General features: G+C 48.2%; 1 protein-coding gene across 2 annotated transcripts in view; it reads right to left on the bottom strand.

Annotated features, from left to right (window-relative positions):
- Positions 1-14,153, bottom strand: part of LOC126545734 (probable G-protein coupled receptor CG31760) — a 211,909-nt gene that overhangs the window by 83,097 nt on the left and 114,659 nt on the right. Inside the window, exons 3-5 of one of the 2 annotated variants that reach the window (XM_050193686.3) lie at positions 7,233-7,404; positions 6,084-6,354; positions 3,404-3,794 (exon numbers count right to left, since the gene is read on the bottom strand). In XM_050193686.3, the coding sequence (XP_050049643.2) occupies positions 3,404-3,794; positions 6,084-6,354; positions 7,233-7,340 (770 nt within the window). In that variant the 5' untranslated portion in view covers positions 7,341-7,404. Of the gene's footprint in view, positions 1-3,403; positions 3,795-6,083; positions 6,355-7,232; positions 7,733-14,153 lie in introns of those variants that run through there. The other variant, XM_055061949.2, reaches the window with a different exon arrangement.

Below are 14,153 nucleotides of genomic sequence, written 5' to 3'. Positions count from 1 at the left end.
GAAGTCGGGGAGAATTATATCTCATCCGCGGCTGCCACACGCCACCGGAGTGTCCAAAACAATGATGACGCTGATTGCGACGGATCTCGTAAACACGGCCGAGGCCCGCGCTGCCGGGGGAGAACGGCATTATCCGCGCCTTGTTTTGCTCGTTACTTGGCCTCCGTCACCGCGCCCACGCTGCGAGAAATAGACGCGGAGGGCGAGAGGTGGCACGGAGAGGGGGAAGCCAGCACGCTAGCGCCTTTGGGCCGCGCGAAGAAGCGCGCCGCCGGGTTCCCGAAGGGACAAAAGAATGGAGCCACGGCTGCATGGGAAGGCGGCGGCCGATTATTGCTCGGCGCCGGACATGGCCGCCCTCCATTTTCGCTGCATCTGGGCCGTGAGCGCGGCGAAGAGGGCACGTCGTCAATCAGCCGCCGAAAGGGGCAGCGACGAAAGGCTTTTCTCGTTACCTGCTTTGCGAGACGAAGAGCGACGGATGGAAACATTGCCGCGCGGCCGTCGTAGGCGGAGGACAGAATGATGACAGACGCAACTGTCGATAATATAATGGCGCTGGACTGAGAAAATACGCGACCATACCTGGCTGCGCGAGTATACCTTTCACGTCGGATGGCAGAAAGCGCGGTACCGTTACGGGCTTATAGATACATGGTCAGTTACCTGCAATACACGTACACGCGACGTGTTTATCGAAGGGCCTACGTCGCTGTCTTGGTGTACGGGTGTTGTATGTCACAAATGAATGTTACGCGTAGTTTGCAGCAAATCTAGTGCACTGCAGAACATTGACCGTGATGAATGTAGGAAGGAAGGAAGGAAAAACAGGAGGTTAAAGACAGAGACATCAACCAGGTTAAGTGTCCGGTTGGCCACTCTGCATTGGGGGATGGGGTAAGGGGTAGAAAAGATAAGAAATCAAGAAAAGATTTTCAAAAATGGGAATGTAGCAGTTCACACATTCTGTATTTGACCAATGAGTACCGTTTGTTTTAAAACGCGTACTAGCGCTTTTAGGCAGTTCGGGCCGACGTCGGCTGGGACCAGGGTCCAAGAATACTGGCTTCCGTAAGGGGACGGTTGTCAATCTTGTCGATCGTGGTGCTAAGGACTTTGTGCATTGAAACGACGACAACCGCACAGAAGGTGCGCTGTCGTTTCTTTGCACGCGCAAACTTCGCAATCCGGACTTGTGGCCATTCCGATGAGGTATGAGTACGCATTGGTAATAGCTACTAAGCCACAGGCGATAGATGAGAGTTACCTGGAAGCCATGTGGAAAGCGGAGCTTCAGATGAGGATCCAGGGAAAAATGGCGTTGGTCTTTAAAGTCTGCGGAATACCATTGGGCCAACGTAAGCTCTCGAGCAAGCGCACGGAGCTTTACCGCTGGGTCTGTTCTTGGCATCGGCGACGCAATCGCCACTGTTATGTGAAGATCGTGCGGATGCGTCTGCTTGCTCGTTTCCAAGGATCCCACAGTGCCTTGACAACCATTGAAATGCGATGTCATGTCCTTTTCAACTGCCCGATGGCAAGTTTCTCGCGTGTCTGCGACAAGTCGTTCGTGAGGTCCGCGGCGTAAGGCAGAGAGCAAACTTTTGAGGGCCCCCTTGGAATCGCAGAAGATGGACCTTTTCTGGGATGTTTCCTGATTGACCAATTGAATTGCTGCACGCAGAGCTGAAAGTTCGACAGCCATCGTTGATGTCTAGTGCAATGTTCTAAATTTTATCACTGTAGATTTTGCTGGGACAAATACTGCAGCTGCTGAACTAGAATGCATGACTGACCCATCGGTCTAAATGTAACTACGAGGGGAGGTATATATAGAAACAGCTCATCTCGGGTATTTTTCCATCAAACGTTTCAAAGTACGGCTTCTGCATATGTTGTTGCTTTTCTGTCCTTTCTTGATTTCGAGTCTCCATACACAGCGTAAGCTTTAGGTCAGGACTATGAAATGCGCTCAAGTTGTAGCAAGTATTTCTGTCCTCCCAGGAAAGAAATACCGTCATATACCCGCCACGTTTCATGTGTTCATATTAGAACACATGACCCGATTACTGAGATCACCGATTGTTCTCACTTTTTCTATAGCTTCTCTACGGCTCCAGAGGAAGTTTACGGACCTCCGTGCTTATGGACTTTCAGTTGCATGTTTGCTGCGCAACGGGAGACCATCAACAAGACAAGTTAACGAGATGTTGGGAGAAGTTTTTATATAAGCGATACTTCTTTGAAAACAGGGGTGCTGGTGTCTTGTTGTATGCAGTCACCACGTCTTTGGGTCATCGATGACTTTGAAGACCATAGAATTTTGATCGAATATGATGTGTTGCCAGATACAGGAAAGCTAGAGATTCCGCAGTCTATTCGTCGCTCACAAGCAGAAGATCGGGAAAAATGGTCTATCAAGAACAACGCTGAATCAACACAGATGCTGATTCACTTAAAATTTCGTAGTTGGATTTTGCCTTGTACAGCAGGGTCGGAGAGAGAGAAACAGAAGAAAGGGGAAAGGCATGGACGTTAACCAGAGGGGAATATCCGGTTTGCTGCCCTACGCTGGAGAATGAGAGGAGGGGGAAGTGAGTGACAGGAAAGTAGAGATAGAGAAAGAAAAGGAGCGCAGACACACAATCACAATCGGTCACTGTCACCGAATACTATCACCGCACAGCACAGTAGCACTTGTAGCACTATAAACATAAGTTCAGGCTACAACCGCTTGTCCATGTCTATAGTCCTTAAAAACTGTAACAGTGCCCTCGTTGCCCTCCCTTGCGAACAGCAGGGTCGGAAATATTAATATTTCGGCTATTCCTGCACACGCGCCTCAAGCAATTCCAATGAGGAAGAAAGAGAATAAATGGCGCAAAAGAATTACTGCATTTCGCAAGGGCTTTAACAGGGGCTCTGTGTTTTATGTAAACTGCAAATGAAACGATGTAGCCTTTCTTGTTGGCGCCTTGTATTTACAGTATAGGCTTTCTTTTTTTCGGTCAAACAAAAATAGGTACTACAAGTGCAGCCGGCGCCACGCGAGCAGCCACGCATTAATCTTCTCAATAAGAATGTGTACTGTCAGGGCACAAAACTGATCATAAGTAGACGAGCAAGCGCTTTGTCATCCGCTATAGACTAGTCCCGGCCGTGGCGGGCGTACTCCGCCGATAGCGTGCATCTAATTTACTGGGGCTTTTGTGTGAGAGCTCCAAAGCTCAAACATTAATTCTGAGGTCTTCCCTACTGCACATATCTTGGAGATGAGATGTAGCTGCGGAATACGTTAAGCGCACGAAAGCAAATCAATCAATCAATCAATCAATCAATCAATCAATCAATCAATCAATCAATCAATCAATCAATCAATCAATCAATCAATCAGTCGACCCACCTCGAGGGTGACGGGGAGCCGGACGAGGATGCCGGTGGCGGCGCCTTTCCAGGGAACACCAGCACAGTATAGGACACGAGCCAACGGCGCAACTGGCACGAGTAGTAGGTGTTGGACCAGCGGCCGCGGTAAGTGGTGGCATCGACGCGCGGTCGGCCCGCCGTCGCTGCCACCGCCGAGTCGTCCTCGTCCTCGGTTGGAAGCCACGGCACGTTGGCCAGCTGGAAGTTGCGGCGCTCCGCAAGGCGACCGGCTTCGGCGCGGCTCAGCGATGCCATGTAAGTGACCCACGGATGCGAGGCGGTGCCGTTGGCACCCGCCAACAGCACGCGGCACGCAGAGAACCGCTCGTCCGAGGCCAGCGTCTCGTTCAGCAGCAGCAGCAGTAATCCTGCAGCGCCGTGCGTCTGTTTACGCGAGCTGCAAATCGCTCTCGATCATTGTGCAAGCCGGCTGCCGCAATTATGACATTGCAAACGATGGGTGCCTCTGGGAGAACGTACGCGTGAATTTTGCTGCCATATTTTTTTTCACCATACATATATATATATATATATATATATATATATATATTTGCCTTTGTTCTTTTTATTCAAATAGAGTGTGTTCATGCTTCAACCGTCGCCGCACACACACAAATTCATTCTCGTTTTCATCATGTAGCTTTGATCACGCAGTGGGACTTCAATAAAACTTGTCAAATAGCTTGATTGTGCACGTATGGGCGTATCGGATGCTTGTGCGTGGATGCTAGCCAGCACGTATACATTTACTTCGAATTTCCCATTGGCAACAGCTTCGATAAGGTTGTTGTCAAATTGTGATGTGAAATACAATGCAACATTACTTTTTTATTGCACACGAACTCGTGAGCAGAGTAATAACTTATTTGCAGAAATGTTGATACAAGCCGGAATGTCTGTGCACATAACATCGCTGATAATAAACCCGCTTCGTTTTCATCGTGGCTTTAACCGTGCCTGCAACGGCAGCAAAGCGAGGTCATTCATAATTATGCACGTAACTGGCGTTAGCCTAGCCCCGATGAAAAAAAAATGGCCACGAGGGTGACACTGCGCACGCAACGACCGCTGATATCACTTTCGCTGTCTATGCACGCGGCCGTAAAGCGCGGCGCCTCGGAGCGTTAGGTCGCGTAGCGCAAGGTCGTCGAGGGGCACGGTGCTTCGCCTTTCACCACAGGCCAGAAATAAATTGCCTCAAACCTCGCCCGGGGGGGGGCACACAGCCCCGAAACTACGGCGGCTGTGGAAACCCAACGCGGAACCAACGGATTTGAGGTCTCACATCTTATCACGACTGCGCGCGCCTTACTTATGTCGCACACCCCCTCTTCCCATGCGCGTCGGTGGCTAGACACCAGTGCAATGACGCTTTTCGGGCCCTGCAAACGTCATACGAGCTTTCGAATTGCGAAATGGCCGACTGAATCGCTGGATCTATGTTCCCAGCACAGAAGAAACCCCTTCTCTCCCCCCCCCCCCCCTCCCGGTGTATTCACGTCCGCCAAATGAGACCGGAAATTTAAATTTTTATCTAGGGTGACGACGACATGCAACCCTGAAGGTTCGTATTATTCGTACCCATCACTGTGTTACTCTGTTACTTCCACAATGCAAGGACGTTTGACTGGCTGCTTATCTCACCCCACGAGGTACGTGCGTTGTGTTTAATTAGGCAAACGTGCTATATGTAATCGAACTGTGACTCGGTATATATGCTTACATAACTTACGCGTTCCATGAAGATAAAAAAAGGCGTAGTCTGCCACTCGCACGCTACCTCGTGGAGCGTGACCTCGTGATAAGTCATGCGAAATGTCTCAACGGCACGAACTCGACTTGGGGGCTGGATATGTGACGAACAATACGTTTCTAAGAAGCATTATTATCGGGTACCTCGTTCTTTATTTTTAAGCGCTGCTGCGACGGATGTTGTCCTCGCATTAAAGTTTGTCTTATCTACTGATCGGCTCCGTTGCAAAACTACATTATTTAATGTTAGAGACTCGAACGTAAACGCTCTGAAATTGAACGACATTGTCAGAAAGCGTATCCAGAAGCAGGTGCTACGGAATTGCAGGAATTCGCCAGTGTTTCTACGTGACCATGGTCCTCGTCTTATTTAGGACTGAATATTTATTACGGATGCAGCAGCAACGTGCCGAATTTTGTTTGTTAGATTTTGCTTACGCCAGTTGATAATTTGCCGACCCGATAAGCACAATCTGTGGTTGCCTTTGCAAGCTATAGTTTCGCGCGCCTCTCTGCTACGAGCGTCAGTACAGCTACAAACGAGTACAGTGGCTGAGATTATCAGTGTAGTGGCTACAACAGCCACAAGATGCTGAGCACACAGTAAGTGGTGCAACTCAGCACAGTAAAAATGAATTCTGTGGTACCCGATGTTAATCTCCTACACGTCTACACTAGAAAGCTATCATTCGATTTAGACAATCATCCGTGCGTGGTTCCGGCCATATTATTTATTTTCCTTTCTTTTTTCTGCGTTGATAACATTATACAAAGAAGATACGATGGTTCGTCAACGTGCGTAAGCAAGAAAATGCGTGGCCACTTTCTTGCCCGTCTGCCGTCGGTGGCCACTATACGCACGTTGACGTCGTCGAATACCTTTACCGCGTGTCGCGGCCACTCACGTTCGCTGTTGTGTCCAGCCACTTGGACGAGCAGACGGGCCGCCAAGTCCACCTTTTGGCGCAGCAGCTCGGCGTGTGCTTCCGGCAGCTCGACGTCCACCACGTGGAACGACTCGGCCGCGGCTGCCGAGTCCGCTGGGAAGGAGCCCGCGGTGCTGTCACACGCCACCGACTCGACGCGCTCCAGACGCTCCTCCGGCGTCGACGCGCTGGTGGCGCGCCGCGACACCCGCACCGCCGGCCGCTCATCGTCGCCGGCTGGTCGCTGGCGCTGCGCGATTTGAGCGCGTTAAGGCTTTCTGCGCTGTGACTGGCACATTACGATCCCGCCTCGCCGACCGCGTGCGCGAGTGACAGCGACGCGGCGTTCCGGTAGCGTCCGTAAGTTTTTTTTTTTTTTTTTTTTTTTTTTTTTATGCGCTCTGTGGAGAATCGTTCTATTCCTATTCGTCTGCATTTCAATTCTCTCGATGTGGGCACACGTAGCATGGCAGCACACGTACCAAACTGCCCTTATAATTATTTTCTTCGTTAACCTGATATAATGCACGAGTTTCAGGCAAGCTAACACTAAACTGTTTATTTTTCCTCTATAAACTGCCGCCATTTTCGTGAGATGGCCCACCCGCGACCGCGTTACACAGTCGCAAGACATGGCATATGCGTGGACTTAAACGCCTGCGCTGCCTGGGGGCCGAAGAGCGATTGTACGGCTCAGTCCCTGAATAGCATGTAGCTATAAAACGCTCTGCAAAGTTAAACGCAATGGACGTTTATTTTGCCATTCGTCTAGCGCTACATTAATAAACCCATTGCAGGGCGCGAAAAATATCGAAACTTCGTTGACAAGTTTATGCTCTGAAGGAGTAGGCTTTGCGAGCTTTCTCGCGTTTTGCTTTTTTTTCAGCATGCTTTAGACTACCTTCCTGCAACCAAGTCACATGCTATTGTCAGTTTCAAAACTATTAAACTATTGCAGGCATATTTAGTTTAGTACGAAACAGCCGCATACTAGGGAAGGTTTCGGAGTTGCTCCGCCCTTTCTACATATTCTCTGGCTACTCAGGCTATCACGCGTATGCATGTATCTAAAGCACAGGCTGTCATGTGTATGTAGGTAGCGCAAGTGCAGTGCGCGATGCTACCGACCTGATATCGCAGGATGCGAGCTCGGTGCTTGCAGTGCAGGCAGCCGGAGCCGAGGGCCCAGAATCCGAGAAGGGCGACGCACAGCAGGGCCTGGCGGCGGCCCGACATCAGCGCATTGTGCGCCTAGGGCGCCGCCCTCACTGCAAGGCCGGCCTCAGCGCTGCTGCACCTGCTGCTGCCGGCACAAAAGGTCCACTGCTCACGACAACGCTGCAGTTAACTAAGCCATAAAATCACGTAAAACTGTTTAGCGCAGTTATCCCAGTTAACAGTACAGTTAGCTCATGGTAATACAAACTGCAGTCTGCCATAGCGTTTTACGCGGCCAAAGTACCCTACAAAGGGACTTATTAACTAAACTCGTGAGACTGCGCAGCCAACCGGGAATTTTGCATAATGCATTAGGCCACTGCCGATGAGTCAGTTGCTAGAAAACCTGCGTAGTGTTGAAGGGCTTCTTGGCGGGAACTGCATTGAACACGATGTCCTGACTGTGGGCGAGCAGCCCATGCTTTTGCAAACAGAATAAGTTTGTGTTTCTCACGCATTGGTGCCTTTAGCACTCTGTCATAAGGCTCAGATGCGGACTGTATTTTGTGACGCGGAACCAGCAGTGCAGCAGATTACTGAATCTGTGCTTAAACGCGGCCATTGTTACTTGTTTGCTCTCGACGTGACCGAGTATAGTACAAGCTCCGCTTCAACGAAAGGGCGCAGTCTCACGGCTTCCCCGACATGATAGCATTGATCGCGACACTGCGGCTGAGACAGAGCCAACAAATTCCCTTGGGGATTCGTCCTCTATATAAATCCCAATTTTTGAGCCCAGAAGTGGACAAATTACACATTAAGCGCCCAAATGCAACACATTTTTGGGCTCTGCATGATCAGCGCGATAGCCGGCTCTTTCTATGCTTGATCCGGAGTTTAGATATCGGATACCATAATCCAATCAGAGAAACTTTTTTTAATTATGGGGTTTTACGTGCCAAAACCACTTTCTGATTATGAGGCACGCCGTAGTGGAGGACTCCGGAAATTTCGACCACCTGGGTATCTTTAACGTGCGCCTAAATATAAGCACACGGGTGTTATCGCATTTCGCCTCCATCGAAATGCGGCCGCCATGGCCGGGATTTGAACCCGCGACCTTGTGCTCAGCAGCCTAACACCATAGCCACTGAGCAACCACGGCGGGTCCAGTCAGAGAAACTATACGAAGGTCTTTGGCATACACTTGACGTGGACTCTGTTCAGTGTTATTTGAAGAGGAAGCTTTAGCACGATGGCAGCTCTGGTTTTCCTATTCAAATAATGTAAAACGCAGAAATGCTTGTATATGAGACAGCCGCTGGACCGATTTGAATTAACTTTTGAGAAAGAAATTCTTGGAAATTGGTAAGCTTAAGAAAAATTGAAGCACAGAATTTACAAACCGGTACCTCAGCACCAAAAACATATATTGTGTTTGTGCAAACTGGCATCTACTGGAGCCTCTGAACCGGACAAATTCCTTCAGCTTACGTGAAATAGTTTGTGTTTACCAGTGTTATTGCAGAATTCCTACTCACAAATAAGTGGTGTATTTGAGAGCGGAATAACATATTTAAATTATGTGCGCTTTAGATGTCTTACAAGGCGCAGAAAAATATGACGGCCTAAATAAAGACGTTGGTTCCCACACTGACTAGAACTTATTCTTTGACATGCAACAAGCCACATCAAATTCAGAGCAGTGGATGCTGCGAAAAACCATCTCTCCTTTCCTATGAATGCAGAAAGCAGCTCTTGATGTAAAACCTCCTTTCAATGTCTGCTAGGATAGCCCGGACTCGGAGCAACGCACCATGCTAGAGGAAATTTATCATGTGCTCTGCGTCTGCCTCATAAGCTCTAAAAATAGACAGAAAATGACTCTGTTTGGCATGGATCAACAATCGGTCATTTTCTCAGAGTTACTTTGGGCTCACGGCCAAGACACAAGGCGGCAGTGATCGTCAAGCCACAAAAGCAAAATAAAAAAATACAACGACATAAAGAGCAAACCCAGCGTTGACTCTAAGAGCCCTGCCAGTATTCGTGTCGTCCTTCAGAACTTCTATGTGGTCATTATCACACACACACACACACACACATACACACACACACAAAGGCACGCGTGTACGTGTGTGTGTGTGATAATGACGACATAACTGTTCTGATAACGCATGCGTCGTATCCACTGCTTGGAGCTTCTAGAACTGCCAGCACAAGCCTACATCAATTTATGCGCAATCAATCGTGTCCTTGAATACCTGCTGCCGCTATGCTACAGCTCTTTCATGTTGGTTTCGTTAAGTTTACATAAGCAATGACTCAACAAATATGCGATACAAGAATAAAAGTCAAATCATCTTATAGCGTCCATAGTAAGTGTTAATTTCGACGCGATGAAATTGGTATTTTTCGTGTTTCTTGTTTAGTTGTTATTAAGAGACATTGCATCCATTGGCATATATTTTAATCAAAGACTGAAACTTCAAGAGCGTTTTCTCAAGCCAGTTACTTGACAGTGCCGAAGAGGAGAAACAATACTGTGTAGTATGCAGTATTGCGCGCTGGCGACATTATTGGACATCTAATGTAGGCGGCACACTGCAGTGAGCAGCATTCCTGGCAAGTTTTCCCCCCGAAGCAGGGACGGCATGAGCTCTGAAAGATATGCCAGGGAACTGTGGAAAGGAGCGAAGATCAGTTAACCGCTATGTGGTCATTGTAATGAATTGGACAGGCGCGATTACATAAACTTCTTTCTCTCCGGAAATCAAGTTTATTTTTCTGTACTAAGGCACACGCGTTTGATAACGACGCAAAATTGCAATGTCTTTGTCACCAGAAATAAAGAAAACTCGCATTATTACCATATACGTAATTTCTTAGCTTCATACATTATATCTTCTCACTGTCCGAGACCTGCATAACAATGCAATGCGTCGTGACCTTGAGCGCTGAACACAATCAACCCATTGCAACTGTTCCACTTATCTCTCTTATAGCAGCTTTGGAAAAATACTACGTATATACTGACCGCGAGTTCCACCCGTAAAAGCGGTAGACTAGATTTTAGGGCGGCATTTTTCGAGCCCCCTGGCTCCTCTCAAGTAGGCGCACATAGCGACGCGCAACAGGTCGCTGTCACTTGTCACCGTCTCTGGTTTATTTCGTGACCGGCCACTTACACCTGCCTCGATCGTCTGCAACCGCGGTACTCCCTCCGTCCGATCTTGGACAAGTGCAAAGCAAACTGGCCTGCGCTGTTTGAACAGCGCCAACTCGACGGGGAGCCACGGCAGAAGGAGGGAGAGCGAAGTGTGGCGGTGCGTGGGCGGAGAAAGAGGAGGAGGGAACCGCCGATCCGGGGCCTGGGGAGCCGTGGCGTGCGCGCCCCCTCGGGCTGCTTACGAAATGTCGGCAGGTGCGCGTACGAGACCCCTCGGCGATCGATACGGCAGAGCTCTCCCGGAAGACCGTCCCATAAAGATTGCCGGCCGCCGGCTATCGTTGGCAACCCTGGACCGAGCGCCCGACGTCTGCACGCCCGCGCGCGGTTCCCACGCTCGTGAGAGATTGTTCGGGAAGGGGGTGCAATCGGCTTTTCCTGTCCCTAGCTGACTGCACACTAAACATTTTTACACCCCTATGGGTGTTAAGAGGGGTGCTTTCTGCATTTACACCCATGTCCACACCCTTTTAGCACCCTTTTCGATCAAAACACCCTATCACAAGGGTGTATACTACACCCTTGTGTAGTATACACAAGGGTGTAGTATACAAGTTCTGCCTCGTTAACAGCCTCAATAAATCTTGTTCACTCGAGATGCAACATAGTCTTGCTGCACAGGGTGATCACCTTTCTAGGGTTGACTACCCTTTGGCCTTAATTTCAGCCATAGTGGAACAGCTTCTGAGGGGCACAAACCGTGATGAGCCGGCTCAGTCAAGGAACCAGCCGGTTGAAAGACATAGGTTCGCAGTGCCACCGTAAGTGCATGATGTCTCCGATAGGCTAAAAAAGACTCGGCAACCTCCAGGAATCACAGGCCTTTTCTCAACCCCGGAAAAGCTGGCAAAGCTCTGTAAGTGCGTAAACGCGCCCAAATCACGTCAGAGTTCTTGCTCTGTCGGGCACAGAAAACGTTTTGCGATATGTGCAACGAATTTGGTTTACCATATTCCCCTACTTTGAGGCAGTAAATATGTTGGACGGACAGGCAGGTGCCTAAATGATCGTTTAAGAGAGCACTATAACGTCCATAACACCGTTCAAGGCCACTTGGGCATCCATTGCGCCGGGACTGTGACGGCGAGCCCCTCTTAGAAGATGCGGAAATTCTAGTGAGACACAGCTAACAGGTCATCCGGGAAACTATAGAAGCAAATTTCACCAGAAAACTGGGTAGTGTGTGCGTTAGTTCCCCCTCTATCACGCTGACCCTAGTGAAGTCTTGTATCTCAAGAGATAGAAATTGTAATGCTTTTTTATCAGATGACCACGTCCTTAAGTACAATGACTTGCTGTTAGACGCCCCTTGTGACTCATTTTCTGCGCATGCCCGCTATTGTATACATACACACAATGTGGCAACGCAATTAAATATTATTGGAAGTCAGCGCAGTCTATGTCGTCTCTCGCAGTCCTTGTAATTGACGCTGTACGTAATTTTTTCACATTAATTGCCAACTATCCCAAGAAAGCACCTTTTTCAGTATATTTATAATGTTTGATACGACCATTTGCTGGCAAATGTTAACAGTGTGATATTTAACTTGAACTTTTACATGACTGCCTGTGCCTGTGTTCTTTTAGTAACCGGAGTATGGCTAATTTATTAAACCATATTTGCTAATTTGCATACTCACATGCTATAACAAGCCCTAATCTTGTATTACTGCATCTAAGTGCAAATAATTTAGAAATATACTATGTATTTTAAAACACTGTCCAGCTTTCGTGCTCAGCTAAATCGTTTAATCAACAGTGGTTTGCTTTTATCAGGCCTTCTACTGCACCTTGCACCCACACAATAGTAAATGTGGAATACTCACTCTTGATTTATAGTAAGAAAAGAACCTATTTTCAAACTGCATATTGTATATGTACCAGTGCCTTCGGGTTACAAGACGGAAATTTATACAAACTGGAAGTGTAGTTAGAAAATCTGCTACACAGCACTTTTAGCACAGAGAACTCTCGTTTCACAAAAGAGGACAAACTATGTAGGCACTAAAAATTCTACATATTTTTCGTGCTCAAGTAATCTTGTTGGAAAGAGAAAATTAGCAATAATGCTGCTGACTTAAACCTCACTTAAAGCACGTCTATGCTTGGAAAGTATTGTTTCAGTCCGAAAAATGTTGGCCAGTTATGCTTACATCGACTTTCCAAACTTTTCATAATGCTTTGCGATTACATTAGTGTACAAAGCAACAGGTGTCTTGTGAATTTGCTCTGCATTTCAATTACTCCCCTAATTCACCTTTGCAATGTCCCCCCTTGTTTTTTTCAAGGCATCGAAACTTGAATTTTCTTTCATTGAGCCTTATACTGAAAATTTATTCCTTTATGTGGCCCAAAACACTGCGAGGTCAACTCAGGCTCTTTCAGTGCTGCTATACATAGTTTCTTCTCTAATAACAGATTTGATCAATACATATATTTTAGATACCTTTGTGGGAAACGTACATGTTCTTGTACTTACCGATGTGTTTGGTGATTGTGCATGTTTATATTTCGTGTGATTTATGTATATATTGTACTCTGTATTGCTGCATGCAATAAATATATTTACATTTTTCTTGAAAATGCAGCATATATCGTACCAGTCTGTGTTGCATGTTATGTGGATCTGGAAATCGTGAAAACCGCTGGTGTTGATATACCTGCTCAAAAGTGACATTTGCTAGGTTGTATTTGTGCAGCGAAGACAGGTTTTGCAATATACACCGTGAATTACTAATATGTAATGTGAACCACACGTATACGTGCGTGTGTGCCCATCGAAGCTTCAAGGCCGGCTGTTCGACGGTGCGTTTGGTAGCCGAACTTGAACCTTCTGGCACACGCGAGAGTTACACGTGGATCGCTGTACCGCGGCCCGCCGCGTCGCGCCACGGTCTATGGGCGAGAGCGTGGAAGCGGAGTTTACAGTTGTCGCCGCGTTTCGCGAGGAGGGCGCTAGTTGTCGGGGAGAGCCCGCGCGAGGCACTGGCGGGAAGGAGCGAGCATTAAAAAGGGCGCGCAGCTCAGTGGTTTTAATTTTTTGTTTTATTCGCGCGCATCGTTACTGTTTAGTGTCACTCAAGATAGTTCACGCCTGCGTGATCTTCTATGCTTGCGGCACAATGCCGCGCAACTGTTGCGTGCCGCTGTGTACGACGAATGCTTCGAAGAACACCCAAATCCGCTACCACGAGTTTCCCTAGCGACTCAGAACGCAGGGCAGCATGGCTGCGAAATATTTCCCGGAGGGGACCTGGCGGGAAAGGAACAATATAGCAGCCAAATGACAGGTCATTGGTGTGTGCTCTGCATTTTACAGAGCGCCACTACAAGGCGACCGCCAAGTTGATGGTGCTTTTGCCAAGTGCGGTGCCGACAGTGTTCCCCAGTTATCACAGCTACATGAGCACGAGGGCCACGTCAGCTCCAAGGAAGAAGTGGCCGCGCTTGGAAAGAAGATAGGGTGATCCGCAGTCACGGGCAAAATGTGCGGGCACTGTTGCTTCACATGACGAGCCTGTTGTTAGTCAAAACGGCCGGCTCACTGCCTGACAGCAATGAAACCGTAATGTCTAATAACACCGAGCCAGTGGTTGAAACCTGTGCTGAAATTGCATCATTTGCAGATGCATCATGCCAAACTTCTCTCAAGTTTGAAAAAA

This window comes from Dermacentor andersoni, chromosome 1 (genome assembly GCF_023375885.2).
Source record: "Dermacentor andersoni chromosome 1, qqDerAnde1_hic_scaffold, whole genome shotgun sequence".
Classification (NCBI taxonomy): domain Eukaryota; kingdom Metazoa; phylum Arthropoda; class Arachnida; order Ixodida; family Ixodidae; genus Dermacentor; species Dermacentor andersoni.
The sequence above is the reverse complement of the archived record's forward strand: the minus strand, read 5'-3'. Positions and strand labels throughout refer to the sequence as shown.